Below are 25,057 nucleotides of genomic sequence, written 5' to 3' on the forward strand. Positions count from 1 at the left end.
AAAAAACGTGACAAAATAATACATGAATACTCTTTTTTTTAATTTAAGGTTGTCCAATATTACTAAACTACAACAACAGAAACACCAACATGGACAGACAACTTATTTTACAGTATCAGGATATAATTTGCCTACTTATTAAACTCCAACTTTTATGGTAAAAGAAGAATAACTGATGTTAACAGTAAAGTGCATTTCATGTATGTGTTCATGATCTCTAAGTCACACATAGCATGTTTGACAAGTAAGATTTGGTTTCCCATTGAAATTAATAACTTCCACAATCACCACAATTAAACACTCATTATTTAGTTATTTTTTTTCTTTTCCTCAATCCCTCGATTCCAACCCTTTGACCCTATTTATTACTGCTCTGGAGGTGCGGTAACATGTGCTGCATATCTGTCGTCACCAGGGGGCAGCACCATAAAGGAGGAGAGTCTACGTCCTGAGTCAAACACAGCACCTGTCTGTTGTTTCTGTACTCTTCAGGGCTGACCTCGACGCAGGAAAGTCAGTACTTTCTTTTTAGGAGGTGATCAAAAGTTTTACTGGAGTCACTTGTCATTTCACCGCAGTTTTGATCATTCACGCTTGTGAAGATGAATTCAAGTGGTGCAGAAATGAGTAAAGGCCAATCCAGGCTCTGAATATGACTGGATGTCTGGTCATAGTAAATTTTGTCAAGTTGAAATGGCAAGTGCGTCCACTGATTGTGTTCAGCATCAAGATTTCAATTCAGCACAGTTAAACACTGATCAGCCAAAACATTACAGCAACTGGCGGGTGAAGTGATTAACATTGATCATCTTTTTAAAATGCAATGTTCTGCTGGGAAACTTTAGGTCCTGGCATTCATGTGGATGGTACTTGACATGCTCCACCCACCCACTGAAGACCAAGTACCAAGGGATATGGGAAATTCGGAGGCCAGGTTGACACCTTGAGCTCTTTGTCATGTTTCTCGGGCCATTTCAGAGCAGTTTTTGCAGTGTGGGGTTACATGGTTTGTACAAATATTTGGGTGCAGCACGTCATGAATGCCAAGTTTCCCGGCAGAGCACTGCATTGCAACAAGACAATCATTACTTCATTAGCCAGTGTTTTGGTTGATGGGTGGACATGTATATTTTAAGTCTTGAACTAGCAACCAAAACCTCTGGCACAAAAAGTAACGTGACAAAAATGCATGCAAGATAAGACTGATCTGAAAACAACCAACAACGCATCAAAAGTTTGTGCTCCGGAGCCCCTTCATGTGCTAATCCTGAGGCTGCAGACACAGCAGCCAAGCCTACATGGTGAACACATCACAGTTACACCAGTGTTGAGAAAGCCCGGGTAGGTTTCCCTAGTCAAGTTAGGATAATCCTTTCATATGTGCAGAAAGCGGTGTGTAGAAACCACTCACAAACAGTTTGGCAGTCCTCTCACAAAGGCTGAATCTTAAGACTCATCTCAGTTTTACACAATAGTTGTGCTCTCTCCTCTGGATGTTTTTAAAAAGGTGGCTTAAGAAGACAAAATTAGAAAATTGAGACAAGAATTCAGATTCAGCCCCCCACTCTGAGTCCCAGAGGTAGCTTTTTTCTTTTCTCTGCCCCCCACAGCTCAGCCTGTGTTAATGGTGTTGTAAGAGGGCTGTGATCCTGGCTCCAGGGGCTTACTGGCCTCTTTTTCTACCAGGTAAGGGGGCGTCTGATCTTCATGTTTGTCCTCCACAATGGGCTCCCGGTCTTCTTCCAGGTCTGAGTCCTCGCAGTGTGGCAGCTGCAGGAAGGCAGTCAGGCCGTGCAGATCAGCCATTTTGTGGAAAGTGCGCAGGAGGAGGAACATCATCATCAGACCCACAAACAGGTAGACTGGGGGGAGGGGCAGAGAGACAATGGTCACAGGAGGTAATTTATTCTTATCGATTTTTTGCAAAAGAAAGCATTACCTGAAGCTGACAATATTTCTGAAATATTTGATGCATCAGGTTTGGAAAAAAATGGCCAGGAGTGCTTCTCCTCAAATGCATCCCCATCCCATAAACATGGCAGGTGGATGAAATGGCACACCTCAGACTTAAACAGCTAAAACTCACCAAGAAATTTTATACAATCTGCCAACCTTTTCTTCTGATTTTCGAAATTGGTCAAATACTCATTGATGTGTGAGATTTTAGGATACATACTGTATGTATACACAGTACTGTATGTATGACAGTGTGTATGGATAGCTGTATTGTTTGTTGTTGAGTTGTTAATGTTGGGAAATTCAATAGAAATATTTGAACAAAGGTTCAATTTACAAAACCCGCTTGAAAATTTAGAAAAGATGCCTGTTTTACTGGTTTCATTTGTAACTTTGGAAAACGATAAAGGCTCATTATAATTAAGTTGTCCTTCCATGTTGTATCTGTCAAACAATTCAGTTTTACTGGTGCATTATGAGCATAACACTTTAACTTGAACCCTTAGGGCCTGCTTTAATATTACACACTTGTAACACTCTGCGCACTAAAAATATATATCCTTTATTTTAACCAGGCAAAAGACTCATTGAGATTTAAAATCTCTTTTGCAAGAGTGACGTGACCAAGAGGGTGGCATGAAACATGGTTACAACAATAAATACAGGCAAACAAACAAATAATACTATCACACGATACAAAGAGCGAGCACAATGTCTCATTAAAATGCAAAATAGAACAATCAGAAACCAAAAAAAAATGAATTTATCAATTTCAGTTAACATTGGAGTCGCAGTCACATTGATCAAGAGTGCTATTTTCTTGACCTTTTAAAAGTGACTTAAATTCCCTCATAGTAATCAGATCAGGCAGTTTTAAGTCATTTTGTAAGTTATTCCAAGTAGAAGGGGCGGCAAATTTAAAAGCTTTTTAGCCAAGTTCTGTGCGAACCTTGGGAACCAACATCAAGAGAATACTGTGAGAGCGCAGGCCATATTGTGTATTGTGTGCAGTATTCTGGTTTTTACACATATATGTGCACAAATAAGAAGGAACAAGACCAAGTAGACTCTTGAATATAAAAACCCACCAGTGTGAGAGCCTGCAGACAGACAGAGAAGGCCAATTAGAGGGCAGCAGCGTACAATGTACAGTGGCGTATGCGGTAACCACAGTCGGTGATGAAACGGAAAGCACAATGGTAAACAGCTTCCAGCTTCTTTAGGCACTGATCAGGTGCATTCATAAAAAGTAGATCATCGTAATCCAACAAAGGTAAAAATTTGCCGAAATCAAGTGTTTCATTGAAATGCGCTTTTCAAACTCAAGCTTTAAAAAAATATTATACATTGATATGATTTTCTACTTTCATTGAGTTTGTTTTTTAACTATCACCAGTCCTAATAATAAATATCAGATATTCATTAATTTTCAGAATTGTAACCCTTTAAATGGCAGGTTTTTGTCTTGATGCCACTTTGTTTTAACCAAAAAACAACAACCAGTAAACACAAAAAATAATTATTTTTAGTATACTACATGCAAAGTAGATTTTTCTGATTATCACAACCTAGAACATGTCAGTGTTTTGCAGCAACATTGATTGTGACAGTGCACCTAGAGGAAATAGCATGTATTTTCTTCATATGCCAAATATGGTAAAAAAATGACATCAGGTGGAAAATAGTAAAAATGATAAATTCCAAGGCAAAAGCCAAGAATAACAACCAGAAATAATACAGTGCATGCTTTTATGCTTTTGTGGCTGTGGGATCAAAACTTGCAGTTTAAATGGTTTTCAATAGTGCATTTTTTTGCACTTAATAGTATGAATGTAACAATTTTGTTTGCACAGTGTATTTTAGACTTATTTTGGGAGCTGACCTAGAAAAAAAGATTGAACAAAAATACACAATCTTGCCAAAATGTATGCCATATGCATCAACACAGCCAAAAGTATCAAAAAAATTGAGAATATCAAGTGCGTAAAATGTGCCAAACAGTCCCCAAAGGGCTAGATATTAGCTGAACTGTATTTGCTGATCCTCTGTGGTTACAGGTAGAACACACCACCCTATATTTGCTGGTGTGCTGCTTCTTATGTGGGAGGAGCGGTGCAGTGCAGGTATGACGTTCAGTGTCTACCAGCTGATAAACAACAGCAGGTCGCAGGAAATCTGTGTTCAACTTTAATTGGATCTTTTTTTAACACATTTTAAGCATTGGCAGAGATTTATATCAGTTGGATTCGGCCACAAAAAAAACATGTAATATATTTGTTTATTTAGTCTAAATTGCATGCATGCTGCACACAGCAGTCGTTTCACACCAGCATAAGCAATATGTTCCATGTTGTGTAGAAATGGAGTAGATCAGGTCAGGTTAGAGCACACCCACAGAGCACCCTCTGACCACATCTAGCAGTGATGCAAAGGTTCCAATGACTTAAACAGAATTAAAAAATCCAATGATAAATAATATTCTTGATAAATGATCATTTTATCTTGCCGATCACAGAGAAAAGGACAAAGGAAACTGCCGTGTCCTCAGATCTAATCTTTACAAGTTCACTGTTGTGCCTGTTGGTTTTAACAGTCTGCTCTATTCATGACTACTTAAGCTCTGAAAATGTGGCTTGCAAATATCTAAAGAATTAATGTCAGAGTCTGACATACACTGGACCATGCACAGGAACTAGTTTTTGTAAATCCATTTCACCAAAAACGAGGACAACAGTGTCTTAAAGTGGAGGCAAAGGTGAAAAAAACCCTTATGGCTTTCTCCTGTCACATGTACGCACTAAACTGCCCCGAATACCCACAGAGTTCAGGTCATGGACAATGGTCTCTCACTATCCACATAGGGCAACTCTTAAAAGCAAAACAGTATAGGATTACTGAGGCCTCTGGTACTAAACACTTACCGTTACTGTGGGAAGTTTACAGTAAGTGGTGCAGGGGGAAGTCCCAGGGGAAATATAGTGTAAGCTTTTATCCTTTTTGGGTTTCCACCTGCAGGTTTCAGGAAGCCACATTTGAGACTTACAAATACCTTACTGCAACCTATTTTAGATTCAAAGAGCAGTTAAAGATAACCTCCCCTTACTGTGCTTGAATCAAACAATATGTCTATCTTTAATCTTTAATGTTTGACTCTCTTTTTTTCCACCAGCAAAGCACCTATGGTAGAAAGCAGAACCTGATGAGTTGAAGGACTTTGACTGTCCAAACTACCATCTCAAAATATTTGCTTTTCAGCTACACTGGAACTGCTGTGCAGCTGTGGAAAAGCCTTCAAACAGCAGTTTTTAAATTTGCATGGTCAGTCATATGTTGAGGGAACATGTTTGGGGGCCTCTGCATTGCATAACTTTAGAATCAGGAAAAAGTGTGAAAATGTAAAAGGAATACTTCACCCACAAAATGACCATTTATAAATCAGTTAGTCATGTCATATTACCCTTTAGATTAACTACATTTATCTAAAGCATAACTATGTTTGGAAAAAATCGGTTTACAAACTTTCACACAACTCATGCAATATAGTCTCATTTATCCAGTTATATGCTTGGTACTTCCCAAACATATGCATTTTCATTAAAAAAACATAATTTTGGATTCTGGCTTCGTAGAGAGCATAGATAAAGCCCTTTTCCCACTTTGCAACTCCTTCTCGTGTTTAAAAAAACTGCGCAAACATGTTAATTTTGGTGGAAAATGGGTATGTGTTTCACTTTTAGTTCAGTTTTAAATACTAAAACTGCACGAGTTGTGTCAGAGTTTGTAAACAGATGCTTAGTTTTGCTGTTGTTAAGTGCTCTCCAATTAATCAATATGTTCCATTTTTTGGTGAGGTATGCAAGAAATTTTTTCCCCACAAATTCAAGGTGACATGGCATAACCAATTCATTTTTGTATGATTTAGTTTATTTGCACACAATAAAAAACAGCATAAAATTCAGATTGAATTATAAAAAAAGGATCAGGAGAGGTCCAGAGGCCTGAGGCATATACAAACAGACCCCCCCCGCCAATGTGAAAACAGCAAACAAAACCGAAGAAAAACCAAACAAAACCCCCTAAATGATAATTTTAGAGAAAAATACCCCGAAAGGTAAATGACAACAAAGAGCCAGTCATTTTGCAGAAAGCAGGAAAAGTAACCAGTCATTTTGTGGGTGAAGTATTACTTTAAGTTACTGTCTAGGAGTTGACCCTCATTTTCACTTACAGCAGGAAATGCATTCAAAAGAATACATTTACATAAGATCAGTTTTAGCACTTCTGCTGGGAAAACAGTAGTAGTTTCAGGAGACGTCACATCAGGCCACATCCTCCAATCGGTTACTAATCCTCCTCAGAAACCTGCTGGGACTGTGTGGGTTAATCTGACTCGACCTACATCGTTATTATATAATACAGCATGTGGGACGAAGAAACAACACGGCTGACTCCGTGTGAACTGCTGGGCGCCATTCCAAACTAAAGTCAAGGGATTAGCTGAGGACAGGACATGGAGGAAAACAGAAACACAGAAACTTCCAGAGTGTCCACCTGGGGCCATAAAATCAAACATGAAATACCTCCAATTTAACAGACAAGGAGGGGTGTCAGCAAAACAATACTTAGTCAAACGATATGTTTGTGTCGCAATGTTGATAAGAGATGTTATGCAGCACCTTAAACTAGAAAAGGTCAGATTTATTTTACGAGGCTCTATTGACAACTTTAATAAGATTTGGAAAACCTTTATGGATTATGTAGAGGCGAGGGAGTAATAATCCTCCCAACTTTATGCTACTGCTACTAGGTTAAGTGTGCTGTCAATAATAACATTTAAAGCAATCTTGTGTTTTAATTAACATTTATACTGCATATTACATTGTTTTTGTTGAGTTGTGTCTCTATATCTGAACTCCTCACATCTGTCCTGTTAATTGAAAAAACAATGAATAGATGTTTTAAAAAAATGTTTAAGTCACATTTGGCCATAGAAGCCAAATGTTAATCACTAACACATATTCTGACAGTAATAAAGTATTTCAGGGTGGAATTTTCTTGTTTGTCAGTCAAACAAACGAATATATAAAAAGCAGAATTTGTTCCTTTTTGGTCCTGAATACAGCAGACCACATAGTGTTTGTCAGGTATTCACTGTCTAGTTCTCTGACTGAGACCACAGAGGAACAAAACAACAGCATGGTTACTTTTGGCCAAAAAGGTCATTCTGGCCCTGATTCAATTACAGAGAAAACACCCACACAGAAGCTGAAAAACAAGAGCTTGACTGTGAGAATAACCTCCATCATGTGACAGTGAAGTCTTAATCTAAAACAAGAACAAAGAGCCACTAGGATCCAGTGTCATGAAGAAGCACATTTACAATTAACATCTGAGTCATATCGTTGGGAATGCACCCAAATGGTTTCCACGCTATTTTCCAGTCCAGCCTGTCAATAATACCACAACACATGCTGTTGCTTATTCCACAGTTTTACAAATGACACACTCTAAAACAGTTATCACACAAATGTCACTTCCATCACCCAAATATCTTGCATTTTAAATAATTCAAAGTCAACACTGGCTGACAATAGTTTTAAGTAGCACACAGACATCACCTTGTCTAGATGAAGCTTTACAGTGGGAATGAAATTAAGTGAATTAACATCATGAGTCACTGGGTAGAAGAGGTGTGAGATGACTAACAAGATGTCGTCTGACAGTCACCTTCTGATATGGAAAGTCCAGTTTAAGTCACAGTTTCCCTGATCAGACAGAGTCTATAGCTATGATTGTAACGGGTGTTGTACGAACCCAGATGCAGTACACCGGTAAACAGGAATAGTTGGTAATGACTTTTATTCAGCCCAGCACAAATCAAACACGAAGCAAGATGAAGTAATTCTGCATACAGTTCGTTCTTCGGGTCGGAACCCACAACAAAGTCTCTGGAGGGAGATCGAAGCAACGAACCAAAGCTTACGTCACTCGGCGTGGATGCGGAGGAAACCCCGTAGCCCAACAGCTCGGCAGCACGTGTGGAGATACCGTCGAGGAGAAGGCGGAAGCGTGGTCGGGGACAGGCGGAGGTTCCGAAACCGAGTGAGCAGTCCGATGATGCAGCGGTACCGATGGGGATGGACCAGGAGGATCGTCGGGACCAGGCGGAGAAGTCTTTACCAGCAGAGCAGATCAGGAACGCCAAAACAGAACTCGTGGTCGGGGACAGAAGGCAGGAAGGTTTACCGGGGATCGGGCGAAGAGAGCAGGTCAGGAACAGGCAGGGTCGGCTTTCAAAGATCTGGCAGGAGAATGCTGGAGAGTCTTGCATAGTGCGAAGGAACAATCTGGCAACGAGTGTGTGTGTGTGGGAGGCTTATATACTGGGTTGATTGCTGATGAGCTGCAGCTGGAGGTGAGTGAGTGAGCAGGCAGAGTGGGCGTGGTCAGCAGGTAGAGGGAGCAGAGGGAGAGTGAGTGGAAAAGTACTGAGAAGGGGGAGAGGAGCAGGGATCGTGACAATGATAGCAGCTCTGTGACCCTCTACTTAGGCACACTGGTGCTATCATAGATATAGAAACAAAGATACCTCACTGGGCGCTGCTTTAAGCTCGCTGCGATGTGTCTGTGCGGGTGCCATATTGGGGAGGTTAAGATCCACTAGTAAACAACTAAATGTGTATTGAGAGATGCAGGTTGAACCAACAACATAATAAGTGGATGTCGGTAGCTTTTGCTGTCGCCAAAAAGTTGATTTTTTGTAAATGGAGAATCAGAAATGCCCCACATATTCAAGACTGGGCTGATGCACTGTTGAAAATAACTAAACTTGAAAAAATAAGTTAAATGAATATAGGCTCAGTAGATGAGTATAACTCAATATGGTCATCCTTCTTAGCACATAAATTCATTTTATTTATTTATTTTCCTTCTTAATGTAAATTTGTATCTGTCTATTTGTTTGTTGTTGTTTTTTGTTTATCTATTTATTTTTTTGCTAGTTTCGCTTGCTGGCTTTTTTAAAAAAAAAAGCTTGATAGGCTGCATAAGGTGCGAACTATTGCTATTTCAATTGTACTAGTAAATAACAATAACACTTGGGGGCAAAAATGAGATGCAGATTTCACTACAAAATCGACTGTAATATCTGAAAGTGAACATGATAGTGGTTACTTGTGTGAATACATTACAATTACTGGAGGCAATCCAATAAACTCTGAAAAAAACAGCAATCTTTACATACATTACACATGTGTCATGTTTCTGAAACGTAGTGGTAATAAGTTGAATTTAATGTAAAGTTGCAGGAAATTTAAAGAAGCAGAAAATATAAATCCTCAAGTAAAGTGCCAGTACATCAAAATTTACTAGAGTACTGCAGCTGAATGAATGTACTTTGTTAGACCCCATCACTGGATGTTGCTTATTCATAAGTCAAAGCCTGCATGTCCCAGTTTCGTGGCTGTTCAGATGATTACTGTTTTGTCATAGAGCTGATTAGATTGCCTCCAGTAACTGATATACTGAATTTTTCATAATTATTGAATAATTTCATAATTAGTGTACGCATTCTTGAGTTATGTCCCAATGCATGTTTTACGAGGTTACAGTGACCTTTAAATTTGACCACCAAAATTAAATCAGCTTATTAAGAATTAATCCAAACACATCAATTTGTTCTCTTTGGATGATTAAACACCATTTCATTTAATAGACACAGATAGACACAGCAAATTAATTAATTAAGAAAATAATCATTGGCTGCAGTCCTACAGCAATTGATTTAAGATATTTTTGAGAAATAAGTGGTTGACTGACCAGTTAACAGACTGATAGAGCCACCCACAGTCATGCCACACATTACAGTCAGAGGTCTGATAAATTGACTCTGAAAGCTTATTAAAAAAAAAGTTGTAAGCACTTTCCTTGCACGATTAATCAGTAAAATTAACAATTGATTAATTGATTAATTTTTATGTTATACACCAGAGTACCAAGTACCAAAATGCATTTTATCCTCAGTCAAAGCTCAAAGAAACATATTGCAAATATTTTGACAGCTTTTCACAGCCTATCGATTAAAGTTCATGTTTGATTAAATTCACTGATAAATTATCATACCTGAAACAAACTTATATTAAATGCCACTAATGCTTCTAGCAAAAATTCATTTCTGTTCCATGAAATTGAAAAGTCCATTGCTAACAATGAGCAATACAGGAGAGTGTACTTCAAAATCCAGACAGCTAAAAGAGAACTCGGAGAGCAGTTCTATTTCTGAGGAAAACACTTGTCAACCCCTGACTCGCTGTCGAGAAAAGAGAGACAGAGAGAGGTGCTACCTCTCACATCAGAGGTGAGAATGAAGACTGCATGCACTGCTGCAGAGGTCAGCTTATCTCCACAGAGCAGAACTAAAAAACAATCAGCATGGAAATATAAAAACTTTTTAAAAACTTTTTTAAAATTTAAAACTTTTCTAAAGAAATATTCTACAACAACTGCAGTTCTACCTCTGGCTCTCTTGACGAAAAAGAGTCTACATACGTCAGCATTAAACAATCTGCACTGAGCAGTCACAACCCCACCAGTCTTTCCTATAATGATATCAAGTCTTTGCTTTAACCCTTAAACCTGAGCAATTTGGTTTGATTTCTTGCAAAAACAAAACCACACCAGATCAACATGAGTCATGTGATCTCTAGTTTCATTTTAACTAAGTAGCAGTGGGTTTTACATTTTTTATAGGTCTTCTTTTTTGTCTTTTTGTTTTTGTTTATTGCCCATGGCCATAAGGCTTGTTTGCTTTTATTTGTGTTTTGTTTTGTTTTTACGTGTTAGAAATAAAGATTCATGCAACAATAACAGGATAAATGTGTAAAAAATACCATGATGACACTGTGTGGGTTTAAACTTGTGTTTAGATGATATTTGATGTTCAAATTAATGAGAATTATGAGATCCAATTTATACTGATCAACTGTCTGAATAAATAATCAATCCTGTAGGATGAAGTGGAGGCTGCCAAATTTTCCAGCAAAGCCAGGTGCAAAACAAGTGCATATTACCTTGTCATGCAGAAAAGTTACGAACTGCACCAACAAAAAAAGAACAGTTTTGTTACTTATCTTTTCTTTGTATTTACAGGTTTGGTCAGGTTAAGTCTAGTTAGCCCCTGAGTGTTTGCTTAGCTCCTGTGGTGTGCCCTGTGGAGTTTTCTCACAAACAAACAAGTCAGGTTTACATTTGGTATTACTCACCAAAACGCAGTATGTGTATCCTTGAGGCCTAACAAAATTTTTCTTTACTAATTAAAAATTTTGAAGCTGATTTTTTAAAAGAAAATCTTAAATCTTGCACTGCTTCAACCAATGTTTAGCAGCTAGCAGTCTTCTGCTGCCCTGATTTTGCTTGTGCATTGCTTTGTTTTTTGCCGCATTGCTGCCACCTGACAATAAGTGGAAAAGTGGGAAACCATTGGCAGGGCCGATGCATGGTGTCACCTGCGTGCACCAGTGTCCTCTTGTACATGCACACGACAAACAAATTGAGTATCCACTTAGAGAAAACTTGCGGTTGTATGCCTCTGTGCACCAGTCCAGTTGCACTTACAGTTTACATCTATGTCTGTGAAAAAATTGATGCTTTACACACAGAAGATCTCTACAATCAGCTCAGTTTCAAGATTAATGTCACCAATTCAGTATCTGACCAACATAATAGCCAGTTACGTGTTTTTGCAGAACATTATGATGTCACGGTGAAGTTGACCTTTTGACCATTTGGATATAAAATGTCATCACTTCAGCATTTTATCCTAATAGACATCTGTGTGAAAGTTTTCCATAATTGGCATATGAATTCTTGAGGTAGGCCTTGGCCTTTGACCTAAAAAAATCAAATAAAAATTGAGTCCAACTTTATTTTGGTGCCAAATTTGAGAAAATTCCCTCAAGGGAAACATTGGAAACAGAGTATGAAGAACAGATTTCTGCCCACAGGATTAATGTTACATCTGCTTACCTCATTATTTAAAACATCTGCCACATTTATGTGGACACCTAACATTGTAACATTATATCTAAGGCACAAAATACGAAAAAGAATAATTAATCTCCTGTAATTTCTGACATCTAAGTGTGTACTGCATCATAACTAGGAATATAGTAAAAGTGAGTAACGTCTGGCATTTGTCAGTAGTTTTCAACACATCGATGGTGAATTTCATGTGTAAGTGAGACTCACGCATGAACATATTGGTATGCATTTAAGACTAATATGTTTGCTCTGTAAAAAGGTGCTGATATTTCCTTCAGCGTGTCTCAGATCACGATGAGACAACACCTTCTTATCAAACATATACTGCAGATGACCAAGCCTTAAAAAGGAGGAAGTGTGTGTGAGTCTAGCACTGTGACTGTAAAAACATTCAGACTAAAGTTTGCACAAATTCAACATCAGTGGCAAACTTGATGAAAAAAGTGATGAAATTTAAGCAGAAAATCAATGCTTGTCTTAAAAATCACACATTTTGTGCGGTCAGAAAAAAAAAGACTGCGTAAAAAAGTACACAAGACAGAAGAGAATAGACTCCACTGGTATGAGGATACTGACACGCTGATGTTACTCTGCCAGTTTCAATGGAAGTCAGTGTGAAAGATTTAGTGTTTAGTTAAACTTTCAAAATGTGGACGCTCTGGTCTTTAATAGGGGTCTACCAATATTGGTTTTTCAGGGCTGATACAGATTATTAGTACTTAATGAGACTGATAACCGATACTTGAAACCAATATGCATTTACAATAAAAATTAAGAATTTGGAATATAACAAACTCCAACAAAAAACTTTATTTAAATGCCTTTATCAATTCTTTAATCAAAACTGAAAGTTTTTTCTCTGCAACTTTTTTATAAAATCAAGTGAAAATTAACAAATTAATAAATAAAAACAGATCCCTGAGATTTTACAAAGTGAAAGTTCCTCCCATGCTAATGCTTTTTTTGCATGTATTGTAGACTGCCTTCCCTGGTGTTGGTTGAGCGCTATACACACTTTTTCCTCAATTAATTTTATCAGTGATCAGTTAAATAAAATGTAGGTAATCTGCAAATTTGCAAATACTGGCCCTGATTCTTGGCCAGGCGGATAATCTGTCAACCCCTAGTCTTTAATCTGATGGTACTGTGTTGTGTGATAATATTTTGGCTGCACTAAAGTTGGATGATGGACAAATGCAATTCCTATCTATGAAGTACATAATAACAACTGCACTCACCCATGATAGAGACCTGGTACAGCTGCCTGTACTTCTGTCCAGGCTGAGTCCCCGGAACAAAATCTCCCAGTCCGATGGTGCACAGCGAGATGAAGCAGAAGTAGATCCCATCCAAGAAAGTCCAGGACAGCTCCACTGCGCTGAACACGGCTGCCGGCACCACGAAGAAGCACAACACCACCACAACCAGCAGCAACACGAAGTGAACAACGGTGGCCGGCCGAGGCTCCATGCCTGCACGCTGCAGGACGCTGATGGGAGCGAGGACCAGAGGGTACATGATCCTCTGGACGCAGGCGGTGAGCACCAGCATGGTGAAGGGGACTCCTATCAGGGCGTAGAGGATGGAGAAAGCTTTTCCAGCGTCAGACAGAGGAGTGGTGTGACCATAACCTGAAGACAGAGTAAGAGGACAGATGTGTTGGAGGAAGAAGGTAGGCACAAGGGAGGAAAGGAAGACTATTTCAACAGGGATAAATTGGGCAGGGGCAGAAAGAAAGATTTGTAAATACATTTTAGGGGTCGACCGAAATTGTTTTTTCAGGGCCGACACTGTTTATTAGTAATTATGAGACCGATGACTGATATTTTGAACAAATATGCATTTATAATAAAAATGAAAATCTTTGTCTAAATCAAGAATTTACAGTATAACAAACTTCAACATAAAACTTTCTTTAAATGCCTTTAGCAAATGTTTAATCGAAACTGAAACTTTCAAAATCAAATACAGCAAGTTCCCAGCAACTTTTTTTTTTTAGAAAGTCAAGTGAACATTTTTACAACTCAAAGTTCCTCCCATCCTGAGGCTTTCTTTGCCCATTTTAATTAATTAATTTTATCGTCGATCATTAAAAGAAAACGCTGATAGAGATAATTGGCAAAATGCCAAATATTTGCCCCTATAATCAGCCAGGCCGATAATTCGTAGACCACTAATACATTTATAATTATTATTCTAAAAGGAGACCTGTTATGCTCATGTTGAGGTTCATACTTGTATTTTTGGGTTTGTGCTCGAAAATGTTCACATGCTTTAATGGTCAAAAAACATTTCTTCTCTCATACTCTTTGCCTGAATATACCTGTATAACCCTCTGTCTGACACTCTGCTTTAGCACCTCTCTCTTTAAGCTCCCCTCCCCAAAAAGCTCAGTTTGCATCAATTGGTCAGTGTTTCCAGATCTTACAGCTTCTGTGCAACACCATTACAACTGGGGAACTGTAACAGAGTATAATGGCACTTACTGCTGTGAAAAATCATTAAAGAAAACATCTAAACCCAAATCTCACAACTGGACAAGTTCCATGAGGAATACGATTTGAAATCAGGGAGAAATGAACATTGAAAAACCTACAAGATTTCATGTTTCCCTAATGTTAGCATGTAGCTACATGTAGCAGTGTCCTTGCAGCTGAGAGAATGACTGTAATGGAGTATAGCAGCAATTTCTACTGTGAAAAATCACGTAGACCTATTAAGCTTGGGAGGTATCACAGTATTCCAAGTTATTCAGAAATCATGTAGGTACTGTATAATTTCCAATACTGTTATAAATAGAAATCACTGTACGTAGTGCACAGCACATACCACCAGTGGTCTCAGTGGAACAAGAAATTAAAGAGAAAGACAATGCAAGACCTAGTGGAGCAGGGAGAAGTTATAGGACTGTAAACAGCTGGTGACCAGCAACAGGCATGTTTTTTACATGTAACTTGGTGAATGATGGGTTTATTTTTGATTACAAGCAAGAGAAACCAAGACGGTTGGGTGAGTTTTATTTTGTTTTTGTCATGTTTAAATGAAGTGTATTTTATGATAAATTAATGGGACAATTAGCCTTGTCAGTCCTCTGAGACCGAGAGAACATTGAATTTAAGGTGTACAGTTGTATTTCTCTCTAGGTGTGACAATATCACTTTTCGTAACATCTTGAGGGTTCTACTGTGTATTCATTAGTCTGAAAAGCTGTAAGTAAGTAGCTCACTCACCATTGGGGCCACACACCATCATATACAATATACCCCAGTGAAATTTTAGGAAGGTATGAAATTTACATACCGCCCAAACCTAAGACCTATGTCTCAAAACCTGTCAATAAAACAACAAAACTATTAGCAGGCTGGATGCAAAGAGTGGTGCATGAAAATATGTTTCCATAATTTCATCTTTAAGCTGCAGATGACTGCACAGCAAGAGAACTTCAGGTGAAACGCTTCCTCTAAATGTTTGCACTGATCATATAGATTGTTACAGAACCAGAAGTGGTATTACAGGTAAAGCTACTGCACCTGTGAGATGAGTGATAACAGTAGCACATGATTGGCGCTTGAAGTTCGGCTGCAGCCGACGTTTCTGTTCAAAAGAGCTGAGAAACAGCAACTGGTCAGTATCGGGGAACTAATGCTGGGAGGAAGAAAATAAAACCCTGGCTCACAGCACAAAGCACTCATTGAATATGTGACAAAGGTGCCCACAGGGAGACATCCTCTACCAGGCAGCAATGAAACTATTGTAACAGAAACGAGCTTCTGCCTGGGCCAGATCGCGGCTCAGCTTTTTCTGTCACATAAATGAAAAGGGATGTACCGTAACAACACACTATAAAATTTAATGAAAACAATGCAGCCACAGTAAAGAACCAATACAAAAAGTACAATCCACTCTCACACCTAAAACTTCCACATTAATCCACACAGTGCTGAGCAGAGTCAGTTGATAAGAACAGACAGGGAGGCAGTGCAGCTAAAAAAAATCCTGCAAGTGTTTTTTGCACAATAAGATCATATAACATCATTTAATGTGCAAATGATACAGAAATTCAGCTTGTGTTAGCTTTAAGTCCTCTGAAATGGTTGGTTCCATCCAATTTATCACTGTGTAAGATCACAAACTACTACACAGAAGCCTGAAAACAGCTTGAGCTGCACAAGTTATTATTTTACAGCACACAATAGAAGAGCGGCAGTTAGTACAGCAATGAAATACAGCTGTTCCTTTGTGCAGAGTGCATCTGATTTTGTCTTGAAGCATAAGTTTTTTAATAGCATCCACAGCAGGAAATAACAGTTGTGCATAAGGTTGTAGATTTCATTTAACATTATAGAGGGCACACATATGTAATGGAGGGTGAGAGGGGCATCAAACACTTCCATTTCCTGCATTAAGTTGAATTTTGATGAACCAATCAGTGCCTTTTCTGTGTCAATTTATGGTGGAAATGTCTTTTAAAGTCAAAGTCACTTGCTACTTTAATGTTTTTGTTAGAGGGTTCAAATCTTTAATTGCCTCTTTTATATAGTTTACTTATAGCATATATTAACATCCTTTTTAGTCCTCCGTGGTAACTTTATTTTGAGTTCTTTTTGTGTTTTATGTTGTTCGTTTTGGAGTTGTATGTTTTGATTTTTCATTTTTGTTTTATGTTGTCTGTCTATAACTGTTGTTGCTGCCTGTCTTGGCCAGGACACTCTTGAAAAAGAGATTTTTAATCTCAAGAGGTTTATCTGGTGAAATAACGGTTAAATAAAATAAATAAAATGAAAGTGTGCTAAAAATCAAGGGGGACATTCCCCTCCTCACAAATCTACATCTATGGTTGTGGGACATGTATTTGTATGCACTGTAGCCATGTGAAACATATTTTTCAGTTGTTAAACAGAATAAAAAGATACTGAATCTTACTGGAGCTATCCTGGATATACAGCATGCTGGGATAATAACGTTACTCTTGGTGGAAATTTCCAGTTACAGAGTAAGAGCTTTAAAAATTAACGTTATTACATCTTCAGTAATGCAATGAAGCTTTGGTAATCACAGGATGGTTTGGGTGATGTGTTTAAATGGTGCGACCTGACGGTCATCCAAGCCGGAGAACAGAGGGACTTCATGAGATCAGTACAAAACTTTCTTTGTCAAAGTCAGCATGCAGGTTATTATCCATCATTACCAACACTCAGGATCTGAGACCAACACACATGGTTAGATGGATCTCAAATCATATGACTTGATGTTTAACTCCAGAAACATGGGATGGGTGAGAAGAATTGTGCAAAATGTTTTTGTTGACAGCGACTGATAGTATTATCACTGGTGCTGTGGACCTTGAGACTCATGTCTGGGGAGATCACACAGTCTCTCTTTGTGCAGGGTTGAGGCAAAGTTGAGGTCATGCTTCAGAAACATACTGATATATAAATGTTGGCCTGAGACTTCACATCTGTCCTTACACCAAATTCAGGAGGTCACTTTAATTGCTGAAAGAATTGGATTGGGATGCCAAGTGGTACTAAATTTTAAGGAGTTTAACCCTTTAAAACTTAAAAGCTTGTTGGCTTTATTTCTATTCAAAAAATGGAGAGAAGGCAATGAGCAACTTAATAAGGCATGGCCCAAAAATGAGCAAAAAAAAGTTCTAAAAAGTTATGAGAAAATAAGTCAAAAAACAAACAAACAAAAATAAAATAAAATATAAAAAAAAAAACAAACAAAGAAAAAATAAAATGTTAAAAAAGTATTTATTTGGGATCTTTTTTAATCACATTTTTTCTGTAACATCATTTTAAATAGAAATAGAAATAGAAATAGAAATAGAAACTATAAATATAGTATTTATTTTCCCTATTTTTTGGGGAAATTTTCTAATAATCCTCTCCTCTTTTTTAAAAAAATATTTTTTGTTTCTTGCTAACTCTAATTTCTCGCAATTTCTGGGACATTTCTCGACAAGTTTGTCATTGTGGTTTGAGAGTCAGGTGGTTAATTACAAATATTTTTAGCATCCCATGCATCTTTTTGTGCTATTTGATATCTACTCCTGACACTACAAAATATGACAGCTGGTTTGGCATTCACTTTCTGCAGAAGCACCTTCACTTCAGAACAAAAGTTTCTTATTTTTTTTTTTTTTTGTGTGTGTGTGTGTGTGTGTGTGTGGGTGGGTGGGGTGGGGGGACATTCATTTGGGAATTTTTCCTCTTCTTCACTCTTTGTTTGTGTACACGGCCCTGCAGGCTCATGTCCTTTTGGGTAGATTAGCGGGGCGTTTATTTATGCTAACTAGGTAAAACGGACACATGCTTTCAATTAATCAGATGTAGACTTTTCTTCTTACCTTCCTTAGGAATAAATTCAAATAAAACTTTGGAGGATATTGGTAAAAGAGGCCCATTGTCTATCCAACACATACATTTAGAGGAATGCCACATAATGATGCTCAGATCAGTTCTCTCGTTCACCTTTAGTTTGGCAACAAAATCATTTTACAGGCTGATTTCCATTTCAATTCTCACTAATTATTAGCCTTTATATACTGAAGACAAAATTAACATTTTATTTTCATTTTCTCGTCAGCTGCATTGCAACTGTAGATCAATAAGGCTCCATTTAAAGCCTACATGAAACATGACTGAATGTTAGTTTCTATCTGGAGGCTACTTTAGAAACATGTAACCTGGTCAGACAGAGAGTAAATGTTTTTGTGTTCAGTAGAGATTTTTATGGTCTCGTGTTGTGATTGGACTTTCTGCTGCTCTTTTCACGTCTGTGGAGAAAATATCTGTCCCATGCCTTTAAATTGAACCAATAAATGAATCAGGCCAGTCTTAAAGGTTATTGACCACTAGTAGAACTAAGGAGTGTGTTCACAAGTATGGGGGGAAGAAAAGAAAGACTGCACGCCAGCAAACATGGACAGAAACAATGCAGACTTTTAAACATTTAAAAATAAAAACTTCTAAAAAGGAAAGAAATGCATTAAACATGTTTGTTAGGAATTAATTACGCACATAATCTTTAAAATGAGTGTAATATATTGACATTGTTGTACTACAAAAACGCCCTAGGGCACCCTTAAATTCATAATGACGCTATTTCTACAGTTTTACGCCATCTTTGAGGTCATTCTGTGTCTTTATGTGTTCATTTTATATTGCTTTTTGTTTATTTTGTGGCTCTCTTATCTTGTCTCACCTCCCACCTGCGAGATGATAAGAGAAGTTGTAAAAAAACACTCAATTTCACTAAACATCTAAACAGGCAAATGTTAAAATGACTTCCCAATCTGTCTATACTAAACTTCCACAATCTATTTTGCAGAACTCTCTGGTTCCACTTTGATGTAACAAACCTATAGTAGACGAGCAGTTATTCTATGCAAAAAAAGAAGGATCATTATGACATATAAATGACATTTTGTATGTGTTCTCATCTGGTTTTACCTCTGCTAGATTGTTCTAAACCTGCTGCTCATCTGACTGCTTATGTTCTTTATCTCTTTGGCAACTAAACCAAACATATCAACACGTCTATGATAACATTAAGGAAGTGTCATGTAAGGAAACACATGCAGTATTGTGAAAGACATTCATACATCACATTGAGCACTCTTCCTGAAAACAAAGGTCAACTCTGTTCTGCTTCATGCATGAGTTTGCATGTCCCATGTGAGGGTCAGCATGCCTGTGAATGCCACCATGTGCTTTCATAGTAGTTTGTTAAAATGGCACAGATGCTTTCAATAACAGCCTCCAGGAGCTTACGTAATGTTACCACAATGATGCTGCAGTATTCTGGTTCTGAGTTGTGGTAGTTTGGCACTCAGCTTGTGGTGCTAAAATCAATAAAAAATACATTTGAAAAAACTAAAAAGCAATATCTCTTTCCAAAAATCATGACCCCGGTTACTCGAGATAATCCAAAGACCTTGCCGTGACCAGTTTCATGTAGGAACTATTTTCTGTCGACCAAATGACACCCGCAAACCGTATCACTGCGAAGAAGGAAGCATGCATCTGCTCATGCACATGTTAAAATTAATGGCGTCCTCCTCGGCTGAGCTGTAATATTAGCAAGCCTAATAGTGCAGGGTGAGTAAATGCACGCTTCCTTCTGTGTGGTGATAAGGTTGACGGATGCAGTTTGGTAGAAAACAAATAGTTCCAAAATGAAACCGCTCACAACAAGGTCTGTGGATTATCTTCAGTACCCGGGTCATTTCAGCAAGGAAATGATGCTATTGAGTTTTTAAAATGTATTTTTGCTGCTTTGAGCACCACAACTGAGTGCCATCTAGACAGACATCTGTATGACTGATATCACCAAAATCTGACAATGTGCTGTAACCATGATTAAGTGATGAGTTTCAAAGATAAAATCCTTAAAATTTGAGTCAAATATTTATATTTTTTGTTTCCATTTTACCAGATATATTATGTATTCAACGAAAGAGGCTCTCCATGTCTTATTTCTTCCTAGAAAGTCTAAAACATGCAGATATATTAGTTATCTGTTTTTTAATATATATTTTGACTTTGATTGAAATGTTCTTTGTAATGAACTGCAAACTGTAAAGCAGATAATCTGTATTAAAAAAATTATGGGAAAAAATAAAGTATAAAAAAAGAAAGTCTTAAACATTGGACAAATCAAAAAAATGTGACTAAATGAAGCACAGTTTTCAGTATCCTCTGCAACATGTTGATGTCAAACAACTTTTTGTTTTTGCCGCTGGTCAGAAGTTTATTACCTTCATGTCTGGCATGTTTTTCTAGCCAAAGCACTGCTATATTAGTTTTTGCAGGTGATTCTGCAGCTAAAATCACCACTTCACAAAAAAACCCACACAACACACACGCACCAAAAAAACTCTCTTTTCCTTCCTGACAAGCAAACATGCTGCACTGGCATCGCCTTATGTTTTGCTCCAACATCCTGTTTCAACAGGAAATACATTTAATCAAAGGCACAGAATATTGTTTCATTGTGACTTTTAAGATGACAAATAAAACCATGGCTACAATATCAACTAAAGACCAGCTGGTAAAAGAGAAAAAGAATGTGAACTTCTCAGACACCAACTGGTCTGCAGCGACACTGCTGTTGCTGTACTGGGCGGTTCCGACATATTGATGGGTGTAATTAAATGTCAAGCAGGGTGTTGTTTTAACACAGCGTGCATGCAGAACAAACTTTCTCATATGAGGAGTTTTATTATGTTCCCAATTAGGTATGGATAAGACTCTGAAAAATAAATTAGCATTTTTACGTGAGACAAAATGAAAGTCCTTCTGGTCAATTTAATAATAAACTGTATCACAAATAGACAACAGAAAGAAAAACACAATTATTTATTTTAAAAAAATAATTTACTCTTAACACTGACCCATAGGCTTTTGGTGCAACAACTGCAGACAAAGTTTGGTTATCCAAGCTGTCAAGATGTCAAACATCTCCATGGTTCGAAGCACTGTGTTAATAAAGTAAACTACATAGCAACTTAAATTTGTTTTAGTGCTTTTTCATAAAGTTTGAGGGCTTGAGAGAAATGCTGGATCTAACATTTTGTACAATTCAACATTATATTGTGTTTAATTATGCTGTCACACTAATCACGCTCTCCCTGCCTGATAATCACCCAAATCTTTCAAATGTCGTTCCCCTGTTTTTAAAGCAGACTTTCGGTTATAAATTTAAAGCCTGCAGCCCAAGCCTAATTTATTGCTCCTACCTGCCTGTTTGCCCTATTGTATCTATTATGTATTGTACATTTGTGTGTTTTTAATGTTGCACTGTTTTATTTTGTATGTATCTTTGCTGCGTCTGAGTCAAGTCAAAGACAAATTTCCACTGAGGTGGACAATAAAGTCTCTATATCTATATGTTAACAATAAAAAAAAGCTACCCTAACTTTAAGAAGAACATTCTTGCTGCTGAAAACATTACTAAAACATTGCATTGTACCATTCTCAGAACGTTTTTAGAGCCAAAAATTGCTCACTGGGTAAGTGTGTGGTTGTGCAGGTGTGTGAATAGTTCAGGGACACCTAAAAATGACTGCTCTAGATGAACTGTCAGGTCCCACAAAAAACCTCAGTGATGTAAGACAACCTGCTCTCACTCAGTTGTACTTCCTGTCCCATCCAGGTCAGCCAACTACATACTGTACAGTGAGTGTTCAGATAAGGGGTAGACAGATTATTGGCCTGGCCGATTATTGGCATTTTGCCAATAATCTCTATGTTCACTGATAAAATTAATTATTGAAAAAGTGTGCATATTACACTCAACCAACATCAAGGAACACAGTCAGCAAAACTTGCAAAGACAATGTCAGGATAGGGGGAACTTACTTTTAAAACCTAAAGAAGCTATTTATACTCACTCATTTTTTATTTAAATTTTTACTGAACTTAATAAAAAAAAAAGTTGCAGGGAACTTGCTGTACATAATGTTGGAAGTTTCAGTTTTGATCAAACATTTGCTAAAGGCATTTCATTAAAGTTTTGTTTAAGTTCATTATATTCCAAATAACTGTCATTGAACTTATAATCATTCAGTTTATCTGCCCCAGGCCTTATAGTTCGACAATAAAAAGCGCCATGAAACCCCTGCACATTTGCTCTGATCAAGAGAGAGAACTCCTCTGCATTTGTTTTCAGGACAATGAACAGGAAATGATGTACTCATTTATAAGTCTGACGGAAACCTATTTTCCTCCCGTTAGTTATTTGTTATCTGAGGTATGTGTTTAAATCTTAACTGACTTAAACTGAAAGGCACACAGCTGCAACCTGTCACATCCATGACACGTGGCAAAATAACGCCATAAACTTATTACCATATTAGACTTTTGTAGTGTTTTATCTCCAAAGATAAAGTCCCTGCATCGGACTGATGGTGTTTTTGTTTTGTTCATAGTTTATGGCACTTTGTCGCTGTAATGTGTATTATTATACGATGACATTTACATGGAGTTTTAATTTCTTTTTTATGAGTTTGCGTCCTGCGCAAAGACGCCACCAGGTGACTTTACGCTGAAAACTTTTGGTGTAGATTACTCACCGACAGTGGTGACCAGAGTGTTTGCGAAGAACATGGAGGATGCCAGGTCCCAATTTGACGTGAAGGAGACATTTCTGAGGACGGAGACACCGTACTTGTTGGCCTTCAATACTTTGGCCAGAAAGTGCTCGAGCGACGCGCTGTTGACGCAGCTCTGGTTTAGAAACTCCTGCTTTAGGGCTTCCATGTCATGTCGCAGCTTGTCCTCCACCGGCCGCTCGATGCTGGAGAAAACCAGCGCCCCGAAAAGCAGGTAGATGACATAAAACAGGATGAAGCCTGTAAGCAGCAGCCACGACCTGCTCACGGAGTGCATGTCTGCTTTGACTCCGGGATTACCATCAGTGGAGCGGCACGCTGGGGCTTCCCTCTCTGTCTGTGTGGCCGCTCTCCTTCCTTTTCCTCTCTGTGTAGGAACTGTTTTTTGGGGGCTGTCCTAATTGAACTTGAACCCTCCTGTTCAACGCATCCTCCTCCCACTGTTGAAATTGCAGGGTGTGTTCAGAAAAGAGTCCTGGAAGTGCATCCTGGATCCTGGAAAAAGTTTCCAAGTGTGTGTATTCATGTGTGACAAGCTTCCGTTGTAGAGCTGATTGAGGAAACTTAACACTGTTATAAAGTCATTTTCTGCACTGAGATTAAATGTAATGCTTCTGCCGCTCAATAAATAATATTTATTTCACAAATTGGCCCAAATGATGTAGTTCTTGCTTTTGAGTTTGGGCAGAGATAATCAGAAAGAGACATAACTCCTTGCTCATCTTGTAAGAGCCCATGGATAATTAGTGAAATGGCCTAATGGGTACAGACTCAGGGGCCCGCCTTGCCTTCAACTGCAAACAGTCGCTCAAATTACAGAGATGAAAAGGAACTGTAAAAAGACACAAAGTAACCACCAAAGGGGCAAAAATAATCAGAAACAGATATAACATTATTACTACAAAGACAAAAAATTACTACAAAGAGACACACATTGACAAAAAGAGATGCATTACCTCAAAGATACACAAAATAACTACAAAATGGACAAAACAACCACAAAGAGATTAGGAGACACAAAATTACTTAAAAGAAACAAATGATCTAAAGAGAGACAGGATTATCCCAAAGACAAACAAAATTACTACAAACAGACACAAAAATGCCAAAAGGGATGCAAAATTACCTTAAAAAACTACAAAAGGGGAAAAACGACCACAAAGAGACACATAATGACTACAAAAAGGCACAGAATGACCAAAAGAATCAAAAATTACTATAAAGAGGCACAAAATGACCAAAAGAGATATAAGCAAGCACAAAGAGTCACAAAAGACAACACAATGGCCAAAAGAGACACACAATTATGTCAAAGAAACAAAATGACTGCAAAAAGAAGCAAAACAACCACAAAAAGACATAAAGAGACACACAATAACCACAAAGAGACATAAAATGACCAAAAGAAAGACAAAATTACCACAAAGAGATACAAAACAACCACAAAGAAATACCAAATTACTACAGAGACACAGCAACCAAAAAAAAACCCCCACAGAATTCCATATAAGAAACACAAAACAATTACAAAAGGGGCAAGAAAACCCAAAGACACCGAATGACTACAAAGAGACAACAAATGACCAAAACAAAGACAAAATTACCTCAAAGACATACCAAATTAATACAGAGACACAGGACACCCAAAAGAGACACAATTACATAACAGAAACACAAAATAATTACAAAAGGGGCAAAACAACCACAAAGACACATACTGTACAATGACTACAAAGAGACATAAAATGACCAAAAGAGAGGCAGAATTACCCCCAAAAGATATAAAAACAACCAGAAAGAGATACCAAATTAATACAAAGAGGCACACAACAACCAAAACTGATATAAAACTAACTATAAAGGGGGCAAAACAACCACAAAGAGACACTGAATGACAGCCAGGACAAATCAAATGACAAAAAGAGACACAGAATTATGCCAAGG

General features: G+C 37.8%; 1 protein-coding gene across 1 annotated transcript; it reads right to left on the reverse strand.

Moving 5' to 3' along the window:
* Positions 1–19: 19 nt before the first annotated feature.
* Positions 20–23,493, reverse strand: kcnk6 (potassium channel, subfamily K, member 6). The gene is made up of 3 exons (XM_042486262.1): positions 23,075–23,493; positions 13,233–13,625; positions 20–1,862 (listed from the first exon to the last, which is right to left on the reverse strand). Exons 1-3 carry the CDS (start codon positions 23,388–23,390, stop codon positions 1,612–1,614), a joined length of 960 nt encoding a protein of 319 aa, XP_042342196.1. The 5' UTR covers positions 23,391–23,493; the 3' UTR covers positions 20–1,611.
* Positions 23,494–25,057: the final 1,564 nt, after the last annotated feature.

Source organism: Plectropomus leopardus, chromosome 5, assembly GCF_008729295.1.
Source record: "Plectropomus leopardus isolate mb chromosome 5, YSFRI_Pleo_2.0, whole genome shotgun sequence".
Classification (NCBI taxonomy): domain Eukaryota; kingdom Metazoa; phylum Chordata; class Actinopteri; order Perciformes; family Serranidae; genus Plectropomus; species Plectropomus leopardus.